The following is a 13,975-nucleotide window of genomic DNA, read 5'->3' on the forward strand; positions in this document are numbered from 1 at the left end:
AAGTGACTTGGCACACTGAGGCTGATCTGCTGCCATGAAGTGAAACCCCTCCTGTGTGTTTTCCATTGTGGGATTATCTACAGATTAATCTCAGATTAGATGAGACAGCACACACCGGTTACATAACGGAGACACAGCGGGCAGGACGTGAGAGTGCTGGGAGTCTCTGTGTGTGATGATTATACTGTACCTATGCCTGTCAGTGGGGGCTGGGCGGTTTTTGTGGCCATGACGGGCGCTGCCTTCGCTCCAATCGCTGTTACCGGAGCCGTGTCGATCTTGGCCTGCAGAGACAGAAACAGAGAGAGAGATAAAACACATAAAACAGCAGGAGTAACCGTGGAGGGAAAGCATGAAGCTCATCATTTAGTAACACAAACCGCTCAGTGCTGTATATATACCTTTTCACAGTAAACTGGTAATTGGAGACAGTGGGGGAGAAACAGCTCTTGGATATTCACAATAAAGAAAAGAGAGAGAAAAGAAAGATGGAGAGACTGACAGAGGGTGACAGAGAAGGCTGCTCTCTATTGTGTTGTGTTGTGACATCTCACTGAAGGACGTGACTGATGACTGACTGAATGATGAGTTTCAACATCGTCAACACAGTCAACTGTCAGACCTTTGCTTGGAGATCCGTTCAGAGTTTTATGATTGAAGAAAAACTAGTTGACCACGTCTCGTTTGCTTTCTTTCTTGTCCAGGCAAATAATATTTAGAATATAATAACTTTTGGGAAACATCTCTCTTCAGCGGAAAAGTATTTAATCATTGTAATTATATTGTTGTTGTAGTTAAAATAGGCTATTAGGCACACACCCGAAATGAGACTATCGCTCAGCAATCTGATGATACAAAATAATTTATGTACATACACCTCCCAGAAAATCTGCGGAAGGCTGAAAAATTGTTCATTGCAAATGTAAACTGAAAACTCTGATATGTAATATACAAGCGCTTTTAAAGTTTTTGGACCATCATCTTGGTGTGAGCTACAGAGAAATTTTAAACTTGATTATTTTATATGTACGCAAGATTTTAAAAACAGGATTAAAAATTATTCAAGCACTAAATGTACTTGTCCTGAAGATTATCTGGTTGATGTAACTTGCTGTTTGTTTTAAATCTGTTGTCTCTTTTACTTGAATATGTTTTTATGTTGTTTTTAACTTTTCGTTTTTCTGTTTTTAAGTCTGTTATTTGTGTTTTTATGTCTTTGTATGAAACTTTTAAAAGGATAACTTCAATATTTTTCAATCTGGACCCACATTTTCCTGCATCATTGCCCCACCTCATCTCTTTGTCTGAGTCAACTTGTTTGATATCTGCTGAGTCACTGTGAGCGGTTTGAATGCTTTTGTGTAGCTGTGTTTCTTTCCAGGACTGAACTACAGCGGCTGCTGCACCGACAGAGAATAGCTTCAGGAAAGATGCAGACCAGACCTTTCCTGATATCCATCACTATAACAGTTGGTATCTGAACACAGGAAATGCAGCCCTGTTTTAATATCTCTCTCTCTCTCTCTCTCTCTCTTTTATGGTCTTACTTTTGTGTCACTCCTGTTTAAAGACACTCCATCAATACACTTGACTTGACTTGACAGACACTGACTCCAGTTCAGCTGCAGCAAAGCAGGAGTGGTGCATTATGATGCACTGTGCAGCATTTCATTATTTACAGCCACTTAATCAATGCTTTTAATTACTCAATGGACCTAACATAAGAGTGTAAGTGTATGAGTTTGCAGACTGAATAATAATCAAATGACAAATACAGTTTACGGCTTCCTGTCGGTGCTATTCCACAGCGGAGCGTTCAGGATCATTTCCAACACAAATTCCTGCATAATTTGATATCAGACCATATGAATTATTTCACTTTGCTTCCCCGCTGATAGTACGACAATGCAGCAATGTGAAAATCATGAACGCCTTTCAGCAGTGAAAACCCTTCGTGAATCATTTTGGGACACGGTGACGGTGGCTTTGGGAACTTCATTGGCAACACATTCATGTATTTACTAGAGACAGAATGAATTCAGGAAGAGAATCATTAAACTATCTGAATCCTCCTGTTAAATGTCATAATCAGACTTTTAGACTCCAATAGAAAATAGATTTGCATGGATTTATGATTATGGACTGAATGCAGGGCGCAATAGATTTTTGCAGGGAGACATTTTGAGTGCCAATTTCTTGAGCGTCTAGCAGACAGTGAATCAGCTACATTCAGTTATCAGCTGCCTCTGTGTTAATCACAGTGTTAGATAAGGCCTGCCAACACAGAATTTAAATAAACCATCTGAACTGGGAGGAGATGGACCAGCTCTTATCTCTGGGAACATGGAGGGACATGGGAGGGGGATGGAGGGAAAGCAAGGGGCTGAGGGGGGGAAGTCTGGCTGGAAACTAGGAAAAGGTGAAAGGAAAAGCTGGTGCAAAAAATGGTATGACTGCGAAGAAGAGTAGCATGGAGGTTGGAGGGATGAATGAATATAAACTGAAGCATTGAAAGATGCAGGAGGATGAAAATGTTAAATTATTAAGAACAGGATTAACAGAGGGAGATAAAAATGTTCTCATCAAAATGGTTTGTTTACATGGAGATAACAAGATGCTGAAGACAGTTTTGTCATGATCACGAAATACTTTTTTTGTGACCTCAGGAAACAGGCTTGTTATGTCAAGATCAAGATCAGATCAAAAAAGTTATATTTTCGTGACAAAAAACATACAGGCGTATGAATGACACGATAATGCGCAAGGCATTTAGCGTGCAATAAGAACACCCTTCTTGTTTAAGATGTGTCATGTGTACGCTGTGTAGTCTGTAGTGACTGCAATGTAAATGCCATCTGCGTGAATATGCTGTGCTCAGAGCTAGTGACGTAGAATAAAAAGTGAGAAAGGCTGCTTGTGGCGGGTGGGAGGGGAGGTGGATGGGTCCAACAAACACAGGACTTTCAACCAGGAGACCAGTGTTTTGTTTTGTAAGTTACATTAGTGACGTTTGAGACATGTTTTCCGTACGTTATTTACTTAGTTTACGTACTTCTTTTTTAGCCCAACCACGGTGTTTTTCCTAAACCTAACTAAGTGGTTTTGTTGCCCCCTGCTGGTACTGCACCTTTATATTCATGACTTGCTATCCTCTAGTGGACAGGCGGGTCTATTACACGCTTTTGCGTGATATCGTGTTGAAATATAACTATAATCTTTGGTACATTAGTTCTGCAAGACAACATCACTAACAGAGGAGGTATATAGTACAGTATATAAATATATATACTTCTCTCGTTTCAAAATGCCACATCAATCACAAACACCATGCAGTGATGGAAAAATATAAATGACTGTAAATCTGATCCCTTTGGTATGATTTCAATTTTGTTTCATATTTATTCTCATTATTATCTACTCAAGATCTTCCCCGTTGTCAGTGCTTTGGTTCATTTAGTAAAAAGAAAAAAAAAATGTTTTTAAGGAAATCTTAAGAGGTCAAAATGCGTCACCAAAGTTTACATGTTGTACTACCTTGCCGTTTGCAAGTGCCTTCATCATTTCATGTGTTAATTGTATAAATAAATGTTATTTGCATAGCCTAATAATGCATTTCCATATATGCTGCTGAACAGCATTTTAACAGTGCTGGTTATTATTTTTGTTCAAACAGAAAAAGAACTATCATTATCACACCATCTCTTCATCATGTAAAACGGAAATAAGACTTGCTCACATTCTCCTTTTCTATTTCTTTCCACTACTAGTCTTCCGTGTCTGTACTCACCATGGTGGCTGGTGCGGTTCCTGGGGGACCAGTCTGCCTGGCCTGCCCCATGGGTCCACCCGCTGGTCCCATCTGTCCTGGCTTGGCCTGGCCTGGCCCCATGCCCATGCCCATGCCCATGCCCATACCCATGCCTTGTCCCTGGACTGGGGGCTGTTGCTGCGGTCCGGTTGTCGCTGCGACACCGGGCTGCCCAACCCTGGCCGCTGATGTCTGGGCTTGTTGTTGGAGCTGGGTCCTCTGTCCTGGAGGTCCGTCTATCTGGGAGCCCGGACCACCCTGTCGCCCTGATCCCGTAGGCCCACCGACGGGGCCCTGACCCCGGGTAGAGCTGCCAGACCTGGAGGAGCCTGAATGGAGGAAGGGAGGGGGGATTTTTTTTAATGAAAGGTTTGTGTTCATTGTTCTAAAATTGTCTCATCTCACCACAAGAAAGAAAATCCAGTCACCTTTTATAGCAGACACTATAAAACAAGAGAGAATAGCAGCAGTACTCTGAACCCTGAAAGCCTTTGCATGGTGTCAAAATGAAGGGAATGACTGACAGCTTAAAGTAATCATGTGCCAAAAGGATTCAGTCGATACGTCTGTGATCTCCACATCGTCTCTTCCTTTTCTTAAGTGAGCAGTTCCTCGATAGAAAACCTCGGCTGATAAGCTCCAGTCAGCGAGGTCTAACTGAATCAGATTATTTCTGCCTGTGAGAAAGTTTTTGTGAAACTAAAAGTCAAATCTGCTGATTAAGGAACCGCAGTATGCATTTTACAGTAAGGTTTTCTTATTATTATAATGGCATTTCAGTTTTTATTACATTGTATACGATGCCAATTGACAGGTGAAGCAGCAATGAGAGCGAGCATGACAAGCAACAAATGTTGTGAGCAAAGATCAAACCAGCGATTTAATGAGTACACTGCTAAGAACACAGCCGCCGTGCTGCCCCGGGAGAAAACATTTCCTTTGAAAAGTTACGCTTGATATAGTTCATTAAAAACTATTGATCCCTGAGGGAACAGTTGACTGTAAAAGAGCATAAACTGAATAACGGGGCGTATTAAATATTTCTGCCTCAGACCTAAATAAGAAATTCCCAGGGATCTTATCCAAGAATCACAGCTTATTATTGCTCCAGGAATAATATGAGGGTCTACTATAGAAACTTAGTTTAGGTCTGTGGGATGCATTTATAAAAATGTCACTTCATTCATTCAATATGGTCTTACTGATCCAGGAGGACTCAATAGTGCGTGCAATAGTTAGTAAGATTTAGCTTACTGATAAGAAAGAACACCAAAAATCCTGATTGTTCATTTTGTAATTTAAAAACGTCTGTCTATTCTGTACACACAACATCTACTGCATGTCTGAATGTCCAGAGAGAGGGATCCCTCCTCCTCTCTTCCTTTTTGACCCTGTTAAAAGGTTTATTGGGTAAGTTTTTCCTTCTCCGAATCAAGGGTCTAAGGACAGAGGATGTCGTATGCTGTACAGATTGTAAAATTGTGAATTAGAATTATATCCCTGTGACTTATCAAGTCGCAGACATATAATTAGTTTTAAATGAAGACAGTTTGGCACCACTGCTCATTCTGGACAGGCGCCAGACCGCCTACACTGGCCAAAATCTGAATGAGGTCTAATATTATTCCAGTCTTAAACTGAATGAGCAAATGACTTTTGAATGCTGCCTCTTTTAACTGCTTCTTAAACGTCTTCTAAATGCTCTAATGACTCTCTATCTCTATAATATGTAATATTATACCATCATTTCTGAGCAGTTAAAGAGATGCACAAGCAGTTAAAAAAATACCAATCAATAAATTAATCAGTTAGCTGAATAATCAAACAAACAATGAGCTAAATAGCATCGTTTTCTATTCTATCTAGGGCTGTCAATTGATTAAATATTTAATCGTGATTAATCGAAAATTAATTGCACATTCTTTTCAAAATGAGGAGATTTGTCAAGTATTTAATACTGTTATCAACATGGGAGTGGGCAAATATGCTTGCTTTATCCAAATGTATGTTTATATTTATTATTGGAAATCAATTAACAGCACAAAACAATGACAAATATTGTCCAGAAACCCTCACAGGTACTGCATTTAGCATAAACAAATGCTCAAATCATAACATGGCAAACTTGACTATAACTTGCCCCAAACTGCATGTGATTATCATAAAGTGGGCATGTCTGTAAAGGGGAGACTCGTGGGTACCCATAGAACCCATTTTCATTCACATATGTTGAGGTCAGAGGTCAAGGGACCCCTTTGAAAATGGCCATGACAGTTTTTCCTCGCCAAAATTTTGCGCAAGTTTGAAGCGTTATTTAAAAAAAATGTTTTTAAAGACTTTATTAGTGTAGCTTAAGAATGACATGAAAGGAGGGGATGACGCGCAGCAAAGGGCCACGGGTTGGAATCAGACCCGGACCGCTGCCAAGGACTCAGCCTACATAGGGCGCACGCTCTACCAGATGAGCTAGAGGTCGCCCCTTAAAGCATTATTTAACCTCCTTCTCGACAAGCTAGTATGACATTGGGTTTTGTAGTTTCATATGATGCCAGTATTTTCATTGTAGCTTTAAAACTGAGCCCCCTACAACCTCCGAAAGATCAATTGCGTTAAAGAAATTAGTGGCGTTAAAAATAATTTGCGTTCACGCATTATTATCGCGTTAACCTTGACAGCCCTAATTCTATCAAATATGTTAAGATCTAATGGAGATGAAGGGTTATAAATAAAGGTTAACTTCTACTCTGAAAGTGCAAATGTAGCGCTGTTACACCTGAAAGGTATTTTATGTCAGGTGTAAAGGCGCCCTGTATTTACCTGGTGGTTGGCCCTGCATGTCCACTGCCTGCTGGGACTTGCTGCGTGAGGAACGGTGCGGGTCCCCCTGTCTGGAGGAGCGCTGCCCGTGGTGGTGCCCAGATGGATCTCGGGAGTACTCTGAAGAGTGGTACCCTGCGGACCTTGACTCGCCACGCCTTCCTGTAGATGAGGATCGCGCTTGAGGGTCTTGACGCATTGTCGGGTCTTTGGGGTGCCCCTTAGATGACCTCGAGGCCCTCGGCTCATCTGCATGACGTGTCGCGGATGAGTGTCGGCTAGAGCTGCCATGGTGCCGCTGGTCACGGGTTGAAGTCGACGAGTGTCGCCCGCCATGGCCGTACTCATCCTGGGGCCACAGGTCCTCCTCAGGAGGCTCATCATAATCATGGTAGGTGTGTTTGACACCGTGCCGGCTCCTCCCAGTTGAGTGGCTGCTGCCGTAGTGTCGAGAACTGGCGCGTGGCTTCTCAAACCAGTCCGTTTCTTCTTGGCCCAGATGGTAGGCTTTGGAAACCGAGAGCAGATCACAGTCAATCTCCATGTCGTTTGGAGACAGCGGCATGCAGGCTGAGAGAGGAAGGAGGCAGGAAGAAGAAGAAGACCAACCGCATGCAAAAGAAAAGAATAGGAAGGAGGAAACACAGAAAGAAAAGCAGACAATAAAAATAAAAGTTTTACATCCATGCAGTATACACTTCACGTTGCCTTCACACATTACAAGGCAATAGAAACAGTATAAACAAACACTGCAAAACGGTCCGTTGTGGCAGCTGTTTTTGTGCTCAAATGTTTCAGCTTCAAATTGAAATGGAAAATGATTGTTTGCAGCACAAATATACTTTCAACAATTGCCTTGCATATTGTCAGTGAGACAATACTGGCCCTCTTTGAAAATATAAGTTTTAAATATAGACCTGATCGTGAGGGACTGTTTTGCAGTGTAGACAAAGACTTCATAAATCAAAACACATGGAGACAAAACATCAATGCCAATGATATAAAACTAAAACCCTGTAAAGAAAAAAACAATGCATCTGTGTCGTGCAAAGAAGACCTTTCAAGTGAATCAGAGTGTGGCGAACGGAGAAAACGACCACGCCGAAGAACCATGCGAGTATTTGGACAGACAGACAACTGGACGAACAGGCGGAAGGACGGACGGACAGGCAGGCAGACAGACAGACAGCAGTCCACTGATAAGAGAGCTCCAAGTGACTCTCAGGAAGAAGAAATCATCAGCATGCAACGGCTATCTCTGTCTTTCTTTTTCTTTCTCTTTGCTAAGCCTAGCCTCTGGGTGGGTGGGGGACGTTTAGATAAACGGTGGGGGCAGTAGAAGGTAGTGAGACTGTGTGGGCATTCAGCTCCCACAATTACCTTCGCTGTCTGACACAGCACAATGATAATCGTCTATTATGTATGTATCATCCGACTTGTAGACATGAGTCCTGGGAAGATCCCGTATGTGGTCTTGTACGTCTGGCAGCGAGTGGCTGGAACCATACTGGCCGTAATAGTAATGATATCTACTGCTGCGACTGTCGTACGGGTCGGGACCTAAGCTTGATGATCGCCCAGAACCCATGAACCTCCCCAGGGGACTGAGCGGGCTCTCCTCTTCAGAGTACTGCCGGGTTGGGTGGCGCCCCCGGGTGTAGCCAGATCGGGGGATCTGTGAGCGGTCGTCCCTCTCATAGGATCGGCTGCGATACCCAGAGTAGTCTCTGGCTGAGATCTTGTCCATGCCGTAGCCGGTGGAACGGGAGCGGCCGGTGGAGGTGTAGTAGATCCGATCGTCCTCCTCCGTCATTGAACCGTAGTGTCGCATACCATGAGTGGTGCCACTGCCGCCCTCGAAGGTACCCTTGAAGCCGTAATCCTCGATCAGCTGGCGCCCTCGAATGTGAGCGGCGGGGTAAGCCCCAACTGTCGCTGCCGTATAGGAGGCCAAATCTGCCTCCACATCCCGAGCCTCCTCAATGGGGGAAAACTTGGAGATTTTTTGCTCCATACTCCCCAGTTTCCTGTGCTTGCTGCGCTTGGTGGACATAACAGCAGGAGCCAGGAGGCTTCTGGCGGACGACGAAGGTTTCTGTGCCCCGGAGCGGACGCCGCCGTGTTTGTAGTCGTAGTCATAGTAATAGGAGGATCCCCCACCCATGCTAGAGCTCACGCTGCTGCTGCTGCCCCCTAGAGGTCCGTGCCTGTAGCTGCTCTTACCCCTGCCGTGGTGGTCGTACAGCTCTTCCTGCATCGCTGCTTCCTCTTCGGGTGCCCTGCCGTACGAGGAGCTGCCAGTTCCCCCACGCGTCGTGCTGCCAATGGTGCTGCTGTGGCCGTGGATGTCGCCCGGGTAACGCCCACTGCCGCCGTGATGCATCATGTCCCCTGTCGTCGTGCCCAGCCCGTCTTTTGCCGTAAGCTCGCTTACGTCGTCGATCATCATGTAGTTCCTTGGGATGTTCTGCTCTAAGCCAGGAGCCCCATACATCCCGTCTGCGGTGCTGTACGTGGAGGGACTGTCTACAGAGTGCCCGTAGGCGTTGGAAACTGTAGAAGTGTACTGTCCGTAAGAGCTGGCTGTGGTGGTGGTGTAGCCATAAGTATTAGCAGTGGTTGTGGTGTACTGACCATATGAATTAGCTGCGGTTGAAGTATACTGGCCATAAGTGCTGGGTGGCATGGTAGAGTACCCACCGTAGCTGCTGGACACTGGTGCCGACCCATATGGCCCGTAAGAGCTGGCCATGGTGGTCGATCCGGTGTACTGACCATAAGCGGGGGCTGCGCTGGAATAGATAGCGTCCTGTGCCGTGGTGGTGACCACGACTGTGGGGTTGCTGATCGTCTCGTAGTTGGTGGGCATCTTGTGCTCCAGATCGGCCAGCGAAGTCTGCCTCGGTCTTCCCGGGTGGACCGTCAGGATATCAACTTGGGGCTGCCCGGGGTATGGGGTGGTCTGGCTGGGGTAGGAGGACACAGCGCTGGGATAGGGTGAGCTGTGGGTGGGGTATGGGGGCTGACCGGGCGGCGCAGGCCCAAAACCTGTATGCCCCGGTTGGGGCTGAGGCTGAGGTGCAGCTGGTATCCCCATGTCTGTCTGGGGGTATGGGGGCTGACTTTGGGGATAGGTGTGGGAAGGGTAGGAGGTTTGAGACTGGTAAGAAGGTCCAGGAGGGGGGACATGGCTCTGGAGGGGCGTGGGCTGTGGCAGTGCCTGAGACTGAGACACTGTTGGATAGGGAGGCTGGTTGAATGTAGAAGTCGGGTACGGCGCACTTGTTTGCTGAATTGGTGGTGCTGGTTGGCTCTGGGGGTACTGACAGGAGATGAAGGATGAGCTGGGCGGGTACTGGGCTGCTGTGTTTAGGTCACTGGTGAACTGACTCAGTGGGGCAGTGCTTGGTCTCGTTGACAGCAGCCCATTGGTCTCATGTGATGCAGCTGCAGCTGCTAAACGTAGGTTATTCAACTCACTGTCAGACATATAGTCCCTAGTGTCCCCCATACACCTCAGGTAGGCTATATCCCTCCTCTCCCTCTCCTTCACCAGAGTCTCTTTCCTTTGGTGGATCCCCAGCTCTAGGTATCTCAGTTTAGCATCGATTTCTTTTTCTTCCTCCTCCAGTTCAGCTTGCTGCTTTCTCAGCTTGGTCGACTCTTGCTCCACGGCCTTCAGCTCGTGGGTGAGGTCTTTGAGGAGGCTGGCTTTGGCAGCCAGGCCAGACCTGGTGGCGGGCTTGTGACTGGGCACGGAGGGCAGGTAGACCTGTTGGAGGGCAGGTGCCATCATGGGCAGGTGAGCTGATGTGGTCGTCTCTTCCGGAGGAGGGCTGGGCAGGGTTCGCTTGACCTTACGGAGCAGCGAGCTCTGCTGTAGGGCTGCCAGCTGGAGAGAGGGAGAGAGGGAGGGAGGGAAGGATGGGAGAGCAGGAGATTATGGGGAGACGAAGAAACATGGAGGGAACGGGATCGGAAAGGTAAAACAGAAGAACAGGAGAGGGTGGAGAACAATCAATGGGATAGGATGGTTTGTAGAAACCAAATGTAAATGTGAGATAGACAAGGAGGACATGGGAGGGTAAGAGACAAAGGACGCAGATGAACAAGGAAGGAGACAGGATTAAGAGAGTGAAGGATGAAGAGAGTAAAAGTGGAGGAAAGAAGAATATAAAGGACAGGTAAGGAGGGATAGAGGGAACAGGTAAGGTGAAAGGAGAAAGTGGTAGAGTTGAGAGGAGGGATGGTAGAGGGAGATCCATGGAGAGGGATCACAGTGGGAGGAGAAAGTTGAAGGAGGCGGGAGGACAGACGTGGTGAACAACAGATGAATAGACCAGGAGGAAGAGGAGGGAGGAAAACTCAAAAAAGAGAAAAAGGTCAAGGAACAGAGGAAACAAGGAGAGGACGCAATGACAGGGAGACGAAGGAGACACATATAGACACAGAGACGAGGACAACAGGAAACAAGAGTGGAGTTTGTATTAGAGGACATACAGAAACATAAAAATTAGTGCCAATTTTTGGTGCAATAATCAATCTACTACATCTAATGCAAACAGCTTTTTGCTGGTGATTCAACATTGTTAACATGTCAAACACAACTATCTGCCCCGTATTATGTAATACTGACTATATTTTTCCTTTATTCAAAACTTGTTGTTTTATAATGCGAGGGAATGACTTTTAAAGGATGTGTTCACTGCAGCCCATCACTAAGATGGTCTGGAGAGGTGGGACTTCAAACTGAGTGCGACTGTGTGTTATTTGTATGAATGGAAAAGCTTAGCTAAACAAATTTTGGAAATGATTCGCCTTGCAACTGTCAAGGAATAAATCTCCTTTCAGTTATGGATTGGGAGGTTGGCAGCATGAATTTATGGCCAATATATAGTAAATGCTATTGAGTCGGTATGGACCTAAATTCATAAGGGACGACCCTGTCTCCTTCAAAATGATGTTCCCATACAACTAAACTGCATTCTCAATTATGTTTCAAGAAAACCTATTTTCTCCCGGATTACGGTCACACTTTTAAACAGCTTTAAATACGTGTTTAACGTTGTAAATTGAAACAAAACAAACTACTTGATTAGGTTCAGTAAAACAAACATCATGATTCAAATAAGTGAACATTGACTTTTAGTTTCACAGGGGACACGAACACCGGCCCCCTGGCCAAAAGTCAGGTATTTGTTGACCTATCCACCACCACAACCTCCTCCCTACATACAGTTCCACGGACTATCATTACAAATGGATTAGTAATACATCAAAAACAAACGTAATCTATGATGACAAAATACATTTCCCTTGAAATGTAATTCACAACGCAGTTTCGTTGTATGGGGACGTAATTTTTAGGAGACCAGGCTGTAAGGGATGTTTCTAACACTTTGTTGAATTTATGCTGTTCTTGGGCTTATGACTTAGGCAAACGATAAAGCAGCCATCGTTTGCACATTTTCCATATGACAAATTAGTTGTCTTGTCTTTGCAAATGACTTATGGATTGCTTCTGATAGCCTCATGCTTCAAACTTAAACTTCAAATCTTAAGACCAAGCCGACTGCACCAAGTGTTCCACTGTAAAACCCCAAGACAAACACAAAGAACAAAAGACAATCATTTTATCTGATTATCATTTTAACTGGATACTTTGACTGCACAATATGGATCTAATAAAATACTGAATATAGTTCAGACCAGCCAAGCAGCTGTATCTTGTTCAGATGAGTCAATGTTTTCCTACGGCTAATCAATATCATGAATGACATGAACGTTAGAATGAACGTTTCTTCATCTTTGTTTTTTTAAATACTGTATCTTCCCTTCCCTATTAAACATGTTAGCTACATTTTGAATTTGTAAATAGATCACATCGTGTGTGTGTTGTTTATCATGTCAATCTGTGTGGGAGTGGTAAAAAAAACATCCCCGTGGGGACTAATCAATCATATAATTAATTTAATATGTGGGCAGTGAAAACATGCTCCCAACACCTCAGAAGATTAGCAGAGAAAATAATGTGCAGTGTGAAACATCTCTACAAAACAAAGGGGCTGTTCATCACAGCATTCACATAATAACTGCTATGGCTCAATATTAATGAGGGACGCTGGACTTTTCTTAAGAAAGCAAATTAAAAAATCCTTTTTAGTCATTTCACAGGCAGCAGTCTGCTTTGTTTAGCCTATCTTGCTGCAGACACTTGGGAGTGACTTGACAACACAATAGCCAATGATGTGGAAGCGGATTACACAATTTCTCTTGATTGGAGGAGGCTTTTTAACTCAAATCCAATCCATGTTACATCAACACTGGAGGCTTGCATACGATTTGGTAACTCAACATATCAAGTATCTTTGGACATAAACTACTAAGGTATAGTAAAGAGATGGTGTTTAACCTCTCCAGCACTCAACTTTAAAGGGATAGTTTGGGTGTTTTGAAGTGGGGTTGTATGAAGTGCTTATCCATAGTCAGTGTATTACCTACAGTAGATGACGATCGGCACGCCCCCAGTTTGGAGAAGCAGACAGGAGTTACCACACAGAAGCAAAGCAATGTACTGCTGTGGACGGGGACAGCAGCAAAAAGTATTTTAGCCTCCTAAAAGGAAGACCCACCTAAAAAAAAATCAATATGAGTTAAGTGTACGCTATATTTAGAATATTTCCACGTGCCTTGTCATGAGACAGCTATACAGTCTGTGTTTCCGACGGGGAACTGAAGCCGTTATCTATGCTCTCGCCAAAGCGACCAGACTCTATTGAAAAACACAGTAATTTTACCTCGCAGAATACGGGATTTGCTGTTTTACCGCTGCCTCGATCAGTTAGTTTGTTATGGTGTGACTTTGGTTAGTTCGTATTCACTAAAATCCCCAAATCACACACGATAATAACACAAACAAACTAACTGATCGAGGCAGCGGTAGACCTGCATCCCCCGTGTTCTGCCAGGTAAAATTACAGGATTTTTCAATGGAGTCTGGTGGTTTTGCGAGAGCATAGATGAATACAACGGCTTCAGTTCCCCGTCAGAAAGGGCTGTCTGACGGCAAGGTAAAGCGGTGAAAATTCGAAATATAGTGTACACTTGAACTGATAATGCTATTTTCTAGGTGGGTCTTTCTTTTAGGTGGCTAAAATACGTTTTGCTGCTGCCCTCGTCCACAGCAGTACATTGATTTCCTTCTGTGCCAAAACTCCTGTCTGTTTCTCCAAACTGGGGGTGTGCCGACTGTCATCTAGGTAATACACTGACTATGGATAAGTACCTCATACAACTCCACTTCAAAACACCCAAACCATCCCTTTAAGTCTTTGCTTTTTGCAGCTCTGA

At 44.5% G+C, this 13,975-nt stretch overlaps 1 protein-coding gene across 5 annotated transcripts in view; it reads right to left on the minus strand.

Annotated features, from left to right (window-relative positions):
• The window catches only part of bsna (bassoon presynaptic cytomatrix protein a), a 186,114-nt gene that overhangs the window by 14,744 nt on the left and 157,395 nt on the right, over positions 1 to 13,975 (minus strand). For 3 of the 5 annotated variants that reach the window (XM_074644677.1, XM_074644678.1, XM_074644682.1), the window contains 4 exons: positions 8,006 to 10,517; positions 6,626 to 7,132; positions 3,788 to 4,137; positions 191 to 284 (listed from right to left, as the gene is read on the minus strand). In XM_074644677.1, the coding sequence (XP_074500778.1) occupies positions 191 to 284; positions 3,788 to 4,137; positions 6,626 to 7,132; positions 8,006 to 10,517 (3,463 nt within the window). Of the gene's footprint in view, positions 1 to 190; positions 285 to 3,787; positions 4,138 to 6,625; positions 7,196 to 8,005; positions 10,518 to 13,975 lie in introns of all 5 variants that reach the window. The other 2 variants (XM_074644681.1, XM_074644679.1) reach the window with 2 other exon arrangements.

The sequence above is a fragment of the Sebastes fasciatus genome, chromosome 8 (genome assembly GCF_043250625.1).
Source record: "Sebastes fasciatus isolate fSebFas1 chromosome 8, fSebFas1.pri, whole genome shotgun sequence".
NCBI classification, from domain to species: Eukaryota; Metazoa; Chordata; class Actinopteri; order Perciformes; family Sebastidae; genus Sebastes; species Sebastes fasciatus.